This window comes from Manis pentadactyla, chromosome 7 (assembly GCF_030020395.1).
Source record: "Manis pentadactyla isolate mManPen7 chromosome 7, mManPen7.hap1, whole genome shotgun sequence".
Taxonomy (NCBI): domain Eukaryota; kingdom Metazoa; phylum Chordata; class Mammalia; order Pholidota; family Manidae; genus Manis; species Manis pentadactyla.
The window spans coordinates 57,848,089-57,863,300 of NC_080025.1; the positions used below are offsets into that span (position 1 = coordinate 57,848,089).

Consider the following 15,212-nt stretch of genomic DNA (forward strand, 5'->3'; position numbering starts at 1 on the left):
CGCACGACCGACCCAGCCGGCCCGGGCTCGGGGTCGGTGGGTGCGGGCGGTGGCGGCCGCGCCGCAGAATCTCGGCGCCCGGCGCGCGGCAGCCTCTATCCCCGGCACTTGGCGGCGGCGAGCGGCCCCTCCCCCGGCGCCCAGGCGGGCGGCTCCTGCTGCCCCTGGCGGCCGCGCGCGGCAAGCGCAGCCGAGCGGCCAGGCGCCGAGCGGCGGCCTCCTCCTCCTCCTCCTCCTCGCTCCCTCCTCCCGGCCCGCCTCCCTCCCCCTTTCAGAGCGCTCAATGTCGGAACGTTCCGAAGATGACGTCGGAGCGTTCTCGAATCCCGTGTCTCTCGGCTGCTGCTGCCGAAGGAACAGGGAAAAAGCAACAAGAAGGAAGAGCAATGGCGACACTGGATCGCAAAGTGCCCAGTCCGGAGGCGTTTCTGGGCAAACCCTGGTCCTCCTGGATCGACGCCGCCAAATTACACTGCTCCGACAGTAAGAACCCCACCGCCTCCTCCTCCTTTTATTATCCTGTAACCTTTCCATTCACCTAGAGCCACTGGGAAAAAGTGTGTGTGTGAGAGAGAGAGTGGCCCCCGGTGTCCTCCATGCTTCTCCCTCTCTCTCTAAATAAATACACACAGAGACAGATCATCAATGCACAGAGAGAGGCCCTGCTGCCAGGGCTGTCTGTCTGTCTGTCTGTGCCCGGCTCCCCGTGGCAGCCCGCGGGGTGGGCTTTCACAGCCCCACGGTGTGTCTGTGTAAAAGGCTACTCTGTTGCTGCTTGCATAGTTTTTTTTGGTACCTATCTGGGCCAGGTAGATGGAAATCCATACTTGGGAGAAAATGTTGCATTGTCAATTTTTTAAAGATTTTCATAGACAGTATTTATATCGATCTGTTTGCAAATAAACACTCTCCCTCCCCCCACCCCCCTTGACTTTGGCTCCCCCCACCCTTTTTTTCTCTTTTTTTCCTTATTTTCTTTTTTCCTTTTCTTTTTCATCTGCAGATGTAGATTTAGAAGAGGCTGGAAAAGAGGGTGGAAAAAGCAGGGAGGTTATGAGGCTTAATAAAGAAGGTAAGTGGAGCTACTGGCGTTTTAGTGTGAGCATGTGTGGCAGAATCTTCACAGGATTTTGACTATAATGTGAATTGTTCTGCTGGGTACGGAGTGACTAAGGCTTGTCAAAAATCGAGCATGCCCAGGTGACTACTGCTTCATGGTAACTTCTTTCAAAGTATAAATACAACAGGGGGCTAAAGGGGGGAGAGTGTTGAAGGCAGAAGTTTACTGCACTTCGGCTGGAGTCCGTGGTTGGACCTTCTGATGCATATCTGCCATTCACCTTTGGAGCATCATTGCCGAATGGTGGGGGTTCGAAATCTGTGAAATGAGGAGTGGGGCTTTCTTCACAAGAACTCCAGCCTTCCTTTCGGGTAAATACACAACAGTTTAATGGACCCCACCTGGTCAGTCATTCCAGCAGCTGCTTCACTCTCCACTGAAAACCATCGTAGATGGCAAACCTTTGCAGCAAGGTGCATTTGGCCCAGTTTGTGTTGGCCACAGATTGTTATGTGGCAAGCAGGGTTAGGGGCATCTGTGTGTGCAGCCCCCCAACCAGTCACCCATCTCTGTTAACCCAGCTTGGAAGTACAGTCCCTGGAATGGGACACAGAGAGTAGATGGGTCATCCCAGATTGAGGCAGGCAAGTGAAGCCACATAGACATCAGACACACATGGTCGTTATAAATAAATCATATTGTGTTCGTGGTTGCAAGCCTGCCATATGTAACTCTGGCCTATGGGCTTCACATGGAGCAACTCCAGAGGCCACTTTCTGCTGAACAAATGGATGGGTTCATTAGAACTGCGATTTACTAACTGAGGTCTTGTAAACATGGTTGGCTGAAATTGGGGATGGGAGGAAAGTGCAAGGGGGCAGAAGAGGTGGGTGGGAAGTGTTGAGAGTTTAGCCGGAACTAAGCCATAGGAGCATTGCTTATCCAAAATGAATGGAGAAAAGGCATTTGACTCCAAAGAATGGTTTCCTCGTAAACCAGGATGTCATCCTGTAAGCAAGTGAAACCTGCTTGGAAAGATGGAACTCATTTTGTGGATCGACACCTAGGAGAGTTGGTTTTCTGAGCCCACTGGTTTCCTGAACCATCCAGTAAGAGGAAAATTTGTGCTTCAGAAAAAATAACATGGGGGTTAAAATGCATGGATACCCAAGGGCAGTTCCATAGCAGGGTTTCTGCTGATTAAGCATTTTGGAAACGAGACCTTATTCTAAAGATGTTTGCCTCTAAATATCTTAGTGTAATCTCGACATGTGTCTTTAGGATGCACAAGGGAATGATATCAAGTGGGCTTCTTACAAGTGGCGGCTTATTTTTGCTAACTGTCCATCTGTGTTGGCAATAGCAAGTGTCATTAGAGTTTATTTTTCTTCACGAACTCTTGAGGTCTTTAAAAAAAGCTTATGGGACTCAGTTATCAGACCACTGGCAATGACGCGGTTTCCACAAAAGAAGATGAGGTTGCGAAAACCTTTAAAGTTGAATAAAGGTCATGGTATGACCCAAAATTGGTGCCTCTCAAGCCTGGGTGATAAATTACGACTATAACACACAAAACTATTTTGCCCCCTTATCCCTGCTTCTGTTTCAAAATACTCTATTTCTCAGATTCTTTTTGCCTTAAGAGAAAATAGGTTCTTTTAAGGAAAAATGAAAAGCTTTCCTTTCCTCAGAAGTCACAATTGATACATCCTGCTTAGTATATCCTTTGTCCTGGAAAGGTACAAAGATTTACCTCCTAATTATATGCGTTTGCATTAAGGACACCCACTGATCAGTGTAACATGCAGTTCCCGAGTTCATCAAATAGCCGTGTGTGGCCTGAAATCTCTTTGTTCATGGGTTTGGTGGAGCAGACTTGGGGTGGCAATGCCTAAAGGTCTCCCTGGTATGTGCACTCAGTTGTCATTATAGACAGAGTATATATACATACTCTCCGCACTCCATGTCCCCTTGTGGGTAGGAATTTAAGGGTTGAGCTGGGACTCTGTGTCACTGTGTTTGGTTGCCAGGATCTCCGGAAACACTGGTTGCATCAGTCTTTCCATGGGCCTTCTTGCTGGAGTCATCGTGTGGGAGGTCTCAGGATGGATACGTGTTCACAGTCTCAGGTCTTCAGGACATTAAGTGGCTTGGGTGTGACTGTATTTATCCATGTGTGTTGACGTACAAAGATCGACCATGACATTGTTGGTAGTGAGCAGGTCTTGAGAAGAAGTTTGGGTTTTAGTAGCAATAAATGAATAAGATAAAGTTCTAAGATTTCCAGCTGGGAAATGAAGGGATATGATCCAGAATTTAATAGGATTTGTGTGTGTGTATTAAAATAAGTGTAACTTAAAATTTACCACTTCAACCATTTTAAAGTATGCAAGTACATTCACAGTGTACTAAGTACATTCACAGTGATCAACCATCACCACTACTCATTTCCCAAACTTTTTCATCATGCCAACCAGAATCCCTCCACCTGTTATACAATAACTCCCTATTCCCGCCTCCCATTGGCCCTGCTAACCTCTACTATAGTTTTTGCCTCTGTAAAGCTGCCATGAAATATTTGTCCCATTGTGTCTGGCCAATTTCACTTAGCATCGTGTTTTCATGGTTCATCCATGTTGCAGTATGTATCAGAATTCCATCCCTTTTATGGTTGAATAATATTCCATTGTATGTACATACTGTGTTTTCTTTATCCATCCATCTGTTGATGGACATTTGGCTTATTTCCACCTTTTGGCTATAATGAATAATGCTGCTGTAAATACTGTTGTGAGATGATATTTTTTATAGACTAAGGTCAGAAAGGGAAGTTAGGCTGGAAATATGAAAAAAGAATCATTTTGCCCAAAGGAAGGACTTGGAGACTTTTTGAATAACTGATTATTGTACTATAGTTCCTTTTTCATTCCATTCCATTCCTTTAACCTTTTTCTGCTTCAATTCTCAGTCTGTATCAGTATGAAATGCTAACTGAATGCTTTGAAATCTCTGTGTAGTAGTCTTCACATCAATGTTATTATTTCATCCAAAGTTCACTAAAATACATTTGAACCTTGCCAAATCATCACCTGGGTTCCAGAGGGGTTGCTAATCTCATGCTTGGTTGTGTTTCTGTGGGGTTCTGTCAGGGGCGCTCTGGAGTGGTAACAGGAACAGGAGTTTCCCATAAATCAAAAATAAAGGAGAGGGGGCTTTCAGGCAGGTTCCCAAGTTCCCACATATGACCTTGGGGACTTTGTTTCCCTTCTCTGGGGTTATTCTCTCACTTGAAAAGTAAGGGAGTGAGATTAAACATCCTCTGAGGCCCCTTTGAGACCTCTGAACCTAAGTTTCTCTATTGAATATACCTGCATTTGAGATGCAGTCATACCAGGCAGGCTCTTTTTGAAGAAACTTAAAAAAAAAATCAAGCCTTCACATTAAAAATATTTTAAGCAACTACATACTGGGTTTATTTTCTCATTTTATAATCTTTGGGTGGCAAAAATCACTGCATCTCATACACAGGCATATTCTGCTGCAAATAGTTTGTGAATGGTTTGTGGCCTGTAGGACTCAAGAGTAGCTGAGTCTGAAGCCTAGGATGATGTGTTCCCCATAGTAGAGAATGAGTTGGCTTGGATCAACTGGGCACTGAGATTTCCTCAGAGGAGGGGTCCCAGAAATGTTATTAGTGTAATCTAAGGTGTGAAATGCATTTATGATAGAAAATTCCAAGGAAGGCTGACTAACCTTTTAAAATAATTTTCTCTCCAGCTTCATAGATTTATCTGGAGACTTTTTTCAAGCTAATTGGGGAAAAAAAGCTCTGTGATTTAGAAAGATGATCCTGTTTTATAATTGCCTTATGAGAACTTTTTTTTTAAGAATGTCAGTTCATAAATAAGGACCAGAATACATATGGCTTATAAATGTCCTGAACCATATAAAATGGAGATAGTAAGAAGGTTGCTGTGAGGATTAACTGAGATACTAAAGAAGGACCTACATGCTTAATGAATGTTTGCCTTTATTCATTTTTTAATGTCATTATGATTTCATCACCATTTATTAATGAAGCTAGTTCTAGAAAATTTTATTGTAATTAACTAGGATTTTTAACTAATCAGTGATGAACAGAAAAGATATATCAGAAATTTCATTTTTAGAGTAAACCGTGTTACCACAATTTTATAAAGCTAATGATTTTTTTAAAAACCGATTTCTATTATATCCATGTTCTTACTGGAGTGAAGTTAATATGTAGTTCACTCATAAGTTTTATCAAGAGCTAGAAAAAAATTCTTAGGCAGTTTCAGGCCTATGGTTAAGAAGGTTACAGTTCTTTCTAGGGACCAGGAGGACTAAAAAACAGTTTAAAAAATGATTGATAAGTAGTTCTATCCTATCACTGAGAAAAGAAAGTCCTCAGTAGATCCTTATTTAGGACTTCTGGGCCTACACTAGCTATTCTGGGCATCTGTGTTTAAATGTTCCCAGATGTTTTGATTTGATATAGGTAAATTTGTGGAATGCTTCCAATTTGAAAACGGTTCTGGGGCCAGTAAGATCTTGCTATGACTATGAGAGTTTGCTGTTCTCCTGAGATGCTGGTAAAATTGGGCTGGAGCACAGGAGGAAGCAGGAAACATGGGAACACGGTCAGCTCAGGTTTAGGGGTCTTGCAGTTATGGCTGGATGGAAGCAAACTGGAGGAAAGACGGCCCCTGACCTGGTAAGAAGGAAGCGTTTTGAGAATCCAAGCCAGGGAAGCCAGCGACAAGTGGTGGAGATTTATGGGAAACTGCAGACGGCTTCTCTTTATCATTATACAGACAACTCTGTATCTATGCTAATAGGAGATGGAAAGACACCAAGTCCACAGATTACACAGATAAACCTCACTTTCACCATTAATTTCAACTTCTTTCTCCATTAAGCCTACCTTCCTCCCCTTTCGCTAACAAGCAGCACCATTTATTCACTTTGGTGTATCTTTATCAGCTCTGCTCTTGCCCAGTGTTGGGATAAAGGAACAGGAGAGACAGCGTGGCCTCGAGGTGTCAGGGAGGAAACCTGAAAAGGAGGAGAAGGGCTTGGAGAATGGATAAACTTTATAGTTGGGTCCAACCAATGGAGAAGGGGAAGCTGCATCACCAAGACAGTAGAGCTGAGAGAGGGTATTTTCAAAACCACCTAGCTTTGAAAATACAAAGCTTCTAAAACAGTATGGCTTTACACATACAATATTTCCACGTGCCTAGGTTCTCATGTGGAGAAAATGTGGATGTGGCTCCTCCTGAAACATGAAGTCAGGCAGGGTGGTCATGCTCTGGAACTCTGTGATACATGGCCTTCTAAGCAGTTACACTGTGCTGGGTTCTCATCATAAGGCTTCTGCAAGAATGACTTTTTTATCTCTAGAAGATGTAGACCGTTAAACACATATACACACACACACTCATTTAAATGCTTGTTATTTTTTAAAGATAATGTTCACATGTTAACAAAATTCAAAAGGGTATGTACGCAGTGGAAAGGAAGTTTTTCTCCTACCCCTATCCCTAGTTGCTTGTGTATCCTTCCAAAGATATTCTGTGTGCATTCAAATAGATAAGATACAGTTTTCCCCCTCACTTTCCCTGCATGGATGATAGCATACTCTAAGTATGGCCTAGTATCTTGCCATTTCCACTTTATCTTAGAGAGTGGTCCATCTCAGTGCATAAGGAGCTGCCATGTTCTCTTTTTGGTGCCTGAATAGTGGGATGGTAATTTAAGCTTCTGGGTGTCTTGCTTAGTTTTTAATACCCCTGCTGCTTTCCTGGCCTCCCTCATACATTTGGGACTGAGCGAACTCTCACGGTGAGCTAGCGCGGGGCTAGGTCTGGGGACTTGGCAGTGGACAGCATGGCCCCAGGTGCTTTCATCCTAACAGTGAAGGCAGACGTTTAAGAGGTTGTGACCTGTGATGAGTGCTCTGAAAGGGGACATAGGGTGCTGCCAGAAGGCATGGCAAGGACACCCAATTTAGGTTAGGGACTCAGTGAAGGTCTCCCTGAGGAAATGTTATTTGCACTAAAACCTGGAGGATGAATGGAAGTTATACAAATGCAGGACTGGGCAGGCTGGAGTTAAAAAGAAACAACATGTGTGAAGGCCCAAAGTGTGAGAGAACACAGAATGTTCTAGAAACTAAAACATCTGTCATTGGAGTGCAGATAGCAAAGCAGAGTAGTGTAGAGTTGGTCAGGATGGCACACCTTCTTTGTGGTGGGGTCGGTACTGTGCACTAAAGGGTGTTCAGTGGCCTCTCCGGCCTCTGCCTCTACATTCCAGTGGCATCACCCCTTCCCCAGAGTTGAAACAACAAAAACTGTGTCCAGACATTGCCAAGGGTGGGGGAGGAGGGAATCCCTCTGACAGAGAATCACTGGTGTAAAGTGAGATTGAGAAGGTAAAACACAAGAAAAATAGACTAAGATATTCACAGAACTATTCTGCCACTACCTGTCTGTGCCTTAGGTCAACAGCAGGTGATCTGTGGAACTTGGCTATCCCCTTGGCACTGGGCTACATGGGGTAGGATCTTAAGAGAGAGAAGACTTCATCCCTCAAGCTGTCTTCCAAAGGTTTCCAAGATGACCCCTCCAAACTCGGGTTCTATTCTGTAGTAAATGGTGACAGTGGTGAGATTCAGGTTCTGATTCTGGGTGGCCTGACCCTACCTCACTGTGGGCAGAGGAAACCTCAAGGGACTGATCCTGATAATGACGGCATTTGTTATGTGGTGGCCCCTGATGTCCACTCATGTCCAAAGCACCACGGTGCAGCATTAAGGATTTCAGTTTATATTCAAAGTCAGGCTGGAAATACAACCGGCGTTCTGTGCAGTTTGATGACCCATGGGATTCGTCTGAAAAGGGGATGCACTTGACGGCGAACAAAGCAGAGGTTTCAGGATTAACGCATTCAGGATTAGAAAATGGAAAGGGCAGAGGAGGGTGTGATTCCTGAGGGCTCCTGACCTGTGTGCCAAGCAGTCTGCGGCATCGCTTAGGGACGTAGGGCCACTCTCGCCAATGGTTCACAGGACTGCTGGCTCTGCTTCAGATGGACATGGGGGAAGTCAGGCGTGTTCCGTTTCTGCATGGTTTCTGTACATCGCGCTTTTGTCCTTTGGGCTACCCTCTCCTTCATGATACCTTCAGAAGTACCCACGAAACAGTAGTAGCAGACACAGTGAGACCCCGTCCTGGGCAAATCCCTTTTATCCAGGACCCCTTCCTCTGAGGTGGCCCCATGTGCACACAGCAGACGCTGACCATTGGGTGACGCCGCCACTTTGTGTCCCCCCTCCCACCTCCTGTCCTCCTCATGAGAACATCTGACGACGATTGCGGACAAGACACCACTGACTGAATCCTAGAACATGGGGGTGAGGCGGAAGCAACCCCTGCACCAAAGAAACCCAAGATCAATGGCTCCGAGGGTAAGAGAAGTGGCTCCACACCCCCCGCCCCGCCCCACTCACGCAGCGCCGCCCACAGGCTCCCCTGAAACTAGCTTGGGGGTCGGGTGGGAGGAGTGGAAGAGATCTCCGGGGATATCCAGCTGCTCCCGTGTCCTGGGTCACTTCTTGGGAGTCCCCTCCAGGCTCATCTCACTGGGACTGTGGGGAAATATGCAGGGCTTGACCCCTGGGAGTCTCTAATGTGACTGCAGTTATCAAAGGCAGCCTTAATGGAAAGGGAGAGGGGTTAGCCAGCGGATTGGCCTTTTTCCTGATTGTAGAAGTTGAGTATCAAGGACTGACTGCAGCATCTCTCCTAAAACTCTTGGTGCGATGTACTGCCGATGATGGGCTCCCAGCTAATGCCTTTTGGCAGAGCTCAGATAGGCCATTTGAGTCAGATGGACCAGGATTTGGACCCTAAGGCCCTTGAACTAATGATAAGAGCCCAGGAAATCCTGTCTTGCAAGCAGCCTGAGGCTGAGGGCTAGACTTGGCTCACCCAGTTGCCTCTAAGTAAAGCTGGAATTCTGTGGCGGGGAAAACTTTCTGTTTTTGTGTGGATGCTTTATCCCTGTACCTGTGGTTTCATAACATAATTCCGCTTGCCAGTTTTCAGGGACCAGGTGCTTAAAGTAAAAAGGGAAACCAAATAAATACTCTCTAGGGCAGAACAAAGCGGCCTCAGGTCACCATCATGGGGATGATAGAAGCGGTTCAGTGACGGGCTCTTTGAACATAGAAGCAGTTATCAGTGTATCGGCTCTGTGAAGCTAACTGATTCTCTAAACATTAACAGTGCAAGGACGGCTGTGGCCAGGGTTGGGGGAGTGGTGTGACCCTGCCCCAATACAGCAATAGGCCATGGAGCCCTGGGATGAGGGTGGGGAAACAGGATAGCCAAACTGAAAACACTAAGCAGCGTGTGGAAGATGGTCTGGACACATTCCTAGTTTGGGCCTACCAGTCCAAGGCAGTGTCTAGCTCTTTCTTTTAGAGTATATTGGCCCCAAAAGGGCAAATGCTGTGTGATTCCACTTTTATGAGGTTCCTAGAGTAGTTAAGTTCATGGAGACAGAAAGTAGAGTGGTGCTTGCCAGGGGCTGGGGGTAGGGGGCCATGGAGATTTGGTGTTTAATGGGTACAGAGATCCAGTTGAGAAAGGATGAAAATTTCTGCAAATGAATCATGGTGACAGTTACATGACAACGTGAATGTACTTAATGCCTTAAAAATGGTTAAGATGGTAAATTCTATGTCAGGTATACTTTACCACAGAAATGCCATGGCATTGGAGACTTGGAAGTTCCAGGCATTGTTTAAATTTTGGCGCAGCCACTTACTAGCCGAATAGTAAGATCACTTTTCTAAGCTTCAATTTCCCCATCTTCTGAATAGGAATAATAGTAGTTCTCAGGGTTGTGAAAGTAAATGAGATACTCTCTGGCATACAGTAGGTACTCAATAATGGACTCTTCTGTTGTGATTGTTACTTGTGCCAGGCACTTGGGTCCTCTCCTTTGCCTTAGCAGAGCTGCCACCCAGGGGGACACCTGGTGTCCTTACTCCTCCAGGAGTGTGCCTGGGGTTCACTAGGCATCTCAGTGACATCTTGCCTCTAGGTCTTTAAGGAGGCCAGGAATAAAGTCAGAAGGAACTGGATGGGTGTCCCTGTGCTATTAGTTTTCAAGGGGAGATCAGGTCCAGTTTTCCAAAGTGTGGTCATTCTGGGGACCTGTGTTGAAATCGCCTAGGTACTCAGCACCCCAGGCCACAGGCATACTGCATCAGGCGGCGGGGCACAGGGATGTGCATTTTAAACAGGCTCCTCAGGTGGCTTTGCTGTTCACTGAAGTTTCTGAACTACTGTTTATTGGTTATAGAAGTGGGTCTCAACCCTGCTCACCTTGAAGGATCCCTTGCAAAGCCCTTTAACAGCAAAGATACCATGACCACTCCCAGAGAACTGGATTCTACAGGTCTGGTTTTAGGGTTCCGGGGAGTCACTTACGAGTTTTTAAAAATAACAGTCCTGACTGCTGCTTACAGGGCACTGCCTAGCGCCAGGCACAGAGGTAAATATGCGTCTTCTCATTAAATCCTCCTGACCACCTATGAGGCAATTTCTATTATCAACCCCATTTTGGAGATTAGAAAATTGAGGTTCAGAGAGGTTAAGTGATTTACCTGAGGTGATACAGCTGGGAAGTAGTAGAGCTGGGATATGAAGCCAGAGGCAGGCTGGTTCCTGAGCACTGCGACATACTGTTGCCTCAGGAGCAGGACTAGGACTGAGGGGAGGCAGGAGGGCACCCAGGACCCACATGTACAGAGGCGCCTCCCTTGCCTTGCCCTAGTACTAGCCCTGCCTGGGAGAGCCATGTTTTTGAAGCAGAAAGGTTACAGTTTCCTTCCCCCTTAGGAGCAAGGCTGTTTATAGGGCCCAAGGACTCCCCCTCAGAAAAACACTTTCTCATCCCAAGGCCTCAGCTTCAGGACCTCTGTGGTTGGAGTCCTGGCTTCAGGGAAATCTCAGGAGCTGACTCAAACTTCCTTTTTGGGAGAAGGTGTCAGCAAAGATGGTTGCCAAGCAACTCCAGGGGCATCTATCTACAGTGATGATTTCTCTCTCTTTTTTCCCCTTTTGAACATCTAGGCTGCTTTTCGGTTTCCTTCTTGGTGTTGGGATTGTCAGCATTTTTGTGAAGGGTGTGCTTCTTTGGATGATGGAACAGGAATAGCTTTTCAGTACCCACCACTTTGAAGGTGTCCTTCTGATGGGCAGACTTGCCTGCTAAGTGGGTGTGGAAGACCTTTACCTTCTGCAGCCCTTGTTGTCACAGGCTCTGAGGGGCAGTGACACAGGCTCCAGGCTCTGACTGGAGCAGTTAAGAAAGGTAGAGAATGCATCTCCCACATGAGGACAGGGTGGCTGACATTCAGCCTGTGACTCTGGGTTTCACTTGCTCTTCATTCACCAGGGCTCCTGCCATTTCATAGGTGATGATCTGGTTGGTCCTGGAGGCGCTGGCCTAGTGGTGTCAGAGACCAGGGAAGCCCTTGACATGTGTTTCCTCTTCAGCACTCCCCTCTCCTACTTGGTCACCTCGTCAGTGTAGGGTTCCAGGTGACCTTTGACAGACTGCCAAGACCCCTCAGTGACCTGATTCTCCTGGGGAGGGCCAAGAACCCTCCCCAGTGCTGGAATACTTTTCACACATGACAGAATCTATCCCAGACTGGCAGGAAGAAAGGGATGCACCAGGAAAGTGAGAGTGGTCACATTTGGATGAGGTTGACTCCACTTGGTCTACCCACTAGTGACAGCCCTGTTAACCATGTCCCAAGACTCCAGGCTTCTGTTTCCTTGAGCAGCACTCTTGACCTTGACCGCTGTGGCCTTCCTCACCATCTTTGGCAGAAACAGGGCAAGACTCAAAGAGAACATGGAATTCAAATGAGTCCTGTACTTTCAGAGGCTCAAACCAAACACCTAAGGACAGAAGACAATTAAAAATAGATACCATCTGTTTTATGCAAACCCAATATATAATAATCCATCCTTAAACAGATTAGGAAATCTTAAACAGATTAAGAAAACTATTTGCCTTCTAAATGGATTTATGGGAGATTTCATTAAATAATAAACTGCCCTTAGAGTGTTTTGAAGACTGTTTTTCTTTACCAAAGTTTTGGCATCACCCACTTGTACACCTCTCCCCCAGCAGCTTGTGTCTGGTCTGCAGGTCCCAGCTCCTCCCTCCAGTGCATGCTGGGTGTCCGCCTAACCCTGCTTGCTCCTTGCCCACACCTCAGAGGATCCCTCCGCACCAGGATTCTGGCATGTCTGCCTCCAGTCCCATTCTCTTCTCTGCAAACTGCTAGCTCACCTCTCTGCGTGCTGCCTCAGACCGTCCCTCATACGTGTCCTCCCTGCACCCCCAGATTCCTCGGGGCCCATGCAAGCTCAGAGCCTCCTTTGTGTCTTCCTGCATCCACTATCTTTAGAAAGCTCCCCTCCCTTTCTCCTTCCCTTCCTCCCCTGTCTTAGGAGCAGTTCTCTGCACCTCTCCTTTTCTCTCCACTCTCCCAGCCCCCACCCCAGACTAGCCTGCCTCATAGCCTACCTAGATTTTTATAATAGCTGCTTAATTGGTCTCCCTGTCTCCATCTTCCCTGCATACCACTTCAAAAACTAATCTCCCGAAAAGTCACATTTTATCAGGTTGTTCTCAAGTGAAAACCTCTCATCACTTCCCCATCAACCACAGTAAATACCGTCTTCCAGATCCTCTCTGCCTCAGTCCCTTCCCATAGCCACAGGGGGTTTTGCCCCTCGCAGCCCTTGGGACATGTTCCTCCCACAACCTGGCTTTGCCTCTGTGGGGTCCTCTGCTTCTGGTGCCCCTCAGTCTGCGGGCCCTCTCATCCTCTCTCTGTGGAAGCCCTCCTTAGCTCCTCTGAGCCCTGCTCTGCTGGCCATAGCCACATGGGTGGGTATGATTTGGTCTTCAGTGTTCTACTTCATGGCCTTTCCATTGTGCACCAGACCATTCCATTGTTCACCTGAAGTCTTAATTTCACAGCTGCATTATAATCCTGTGGGGGGGTGAGGGAGGAGGGCCCATATCTTCCCTTTTTCTTTCTGGAGTTACTCTTCACCCAATGGGGTTATTTTTCTGTTAGGCATCCCATTTGTTTTTCAGGTACATGTCTCAATATATCTATATTTTCATTTCTTTTTTAAAAAAATTGCGGTAAAATACAAATAACATAAAATTTACCATCTTAACCATTTTTAAGGGGACAGTTCAGTAGTGGAGAGTACATTCACATTGCCACACAGCCAATCTCTAGAACTCTTCATCTCATAAAACTGAAACTCTGTAGCCTTTAAACAACTCTGCATTTATATTTTCACCTTTAAAAGTAGTCTGAAGATTATCTATGAGTGTCTTTGCTTTAGCACCTGATATTTGAAAGTTGTGGAGAGTCTAAGGACTGGCAGGATTCTTGAAGTTTCTATTAAGGTGGATATTTGGGGTCCCAGTGCAGAAAAGTCCAGCCAGCTTAGGGTGTTGAGGCCTCAGGGTCCTCCAGAGGTTCCTTCATTAGCCATGAAAATTCAGTGGAAAAGCTACCGCTCAGGCCCAGAGTCCCACATACCTTTGAGTGACCTGAAATTTCTCAGTCCAGAAACCACCCCGCCCTCCCACACTCTTGTTTCTTTTTTGCCCCTTCATCTCAACGTTCATATTTTAAAATTTCACACATATAAAAAGCTTGAAATAATTGTACCAGGGTCTTTCAGCACTTTAGAGTTAAAAATTAGTTCACGTGTTCTCTTGCTTGCTTTCTCAGAAAGATGTGTATTTCTGTACCATTTGAAAATAAGTTGTAGACACCATGACACTTCACCTCTAAATATTTATCATTTTGACACATCTTGATCATGTAACCTTGAGCTAGTCACTTAAGTTCTCAGAGCCTCATCTTATATAAATATGTATGTATGTTTCTGTGGAACGACTTGGAAAGGAAGTCGCAGACAGCATGACACTCGACCTTCATACTCTGTCTGGCATGCATATCCTAAAAATGAAGGCATTCTCCTCGAGAATCATGATACCAGTACCTTACATTTAGAAAACTGATGGTAATCCCCTAATAGCACCTAATATCCAGTTCATATTCAAATTTCCCCTATTGTCCTCCCCAAAAGAATTCATAGCTGCTTTTTTTTATATACATAACCAGGATACTATCAAGGCTCATGTTTTCCATTTGGTTGTCATGTCTCTTTAATTAGTTTCAATCTAGAATAGTGCCCTGGCCCCCCCGCCAACATGTGTGTATATATTTGTACAGATAAGTATATGTTTATATTTTTGTTATATACATATATGAAACATGGCTGTTAAAAATGCTTCACATTCTTGATCTATCTGATCACTTCTTCACGGTGTCATTTATCTTGTTTCCTATGACCTGTTTTCCCTCATACTTCCATTCGAGCTGAAGTCTCAGAGTCAAGCTCAACATTTTGGCAAGAATATACCCCCAGTGATTCTAAGTGCTTCATTAGGCGTCTCACCAGGGGGCACCTGAGGTCAGGGTGCCCTGTTATTAGGTATTGATCTCTTGGTAAGATGGTGACCACCTCTTCGTTGCAAAAATACATTTTCCTTCTGCACTTAGGATGTAACTGTGTGGATGATGCTCGGGCACCAAGTAAATACCATTTCCCAGCAAGAAATTTCATGGAATCAGCTTCACATCCATTGATGAGCCTTGCCTGGATCAGTTATTCCTTTGGGGGGTAGAAGAATTATCATTTTGAAATTCTGTCATTTTGATTTACATTTATTGGCTGACATTCTTGTGTAAAGAAGACCTTTTTTTCTCATCAACAGGGGGTGAATTACTAAATTCCTCCTAAAAAGGCAAAATAAACTTTTTCCATCTAATTACCAATTTTCAGAGTAAGGAGTTGAACATCCATGATTTAAGCTGCAGGGCAATGGCAAGGACTGGGTGTACAAGCCCTTCAATAAGAGGTATGTGTAGTGTGAAAATCCATAGTCAATGGGAATTCTGGATAGAGCAAGCTTTGTAGTGTAAACCTCAGAAGTAAAGTGT

At 45.6% G+C, this 15,212-nt stretch overlaps 1 protein-coding gene across 8 annotated transcripts in view; it reads left to right on the top strand.

Annotated features, from left to right (window-relative positions):
* Window positions 1-271: 271 nt before the first annotated feature.
* The window catches only part of ATXN7L1 (ataxin 7 like 1), a 224,426-nt gene continuing 209,485 nt past the window's right edge, over window positions 272-15,212 (top strand). For 2 of the 8 annotated variants that reach the window (XM_036892387.2, XM_036892388.2), the window contains exons 1-2: window positions 272-483; window positions 1,004-1,072. In XM_036892387.2, coding sequence (XP_036748282.2) covers window positions 303-483; window positions 1,004-1,072 — 250 coding nt within the window. In that variant the 5' untranslated portion in view covers window positions 272-302. The remainder of the gene's footprint in view (window positions 484-1,003; window positions 1,073-15,212) is intronic. The other 6 variants (XM_036892398.2, XM_036892385.2, XM_036892386.2 and 3 more) reach the window with 5 other exon arrangements.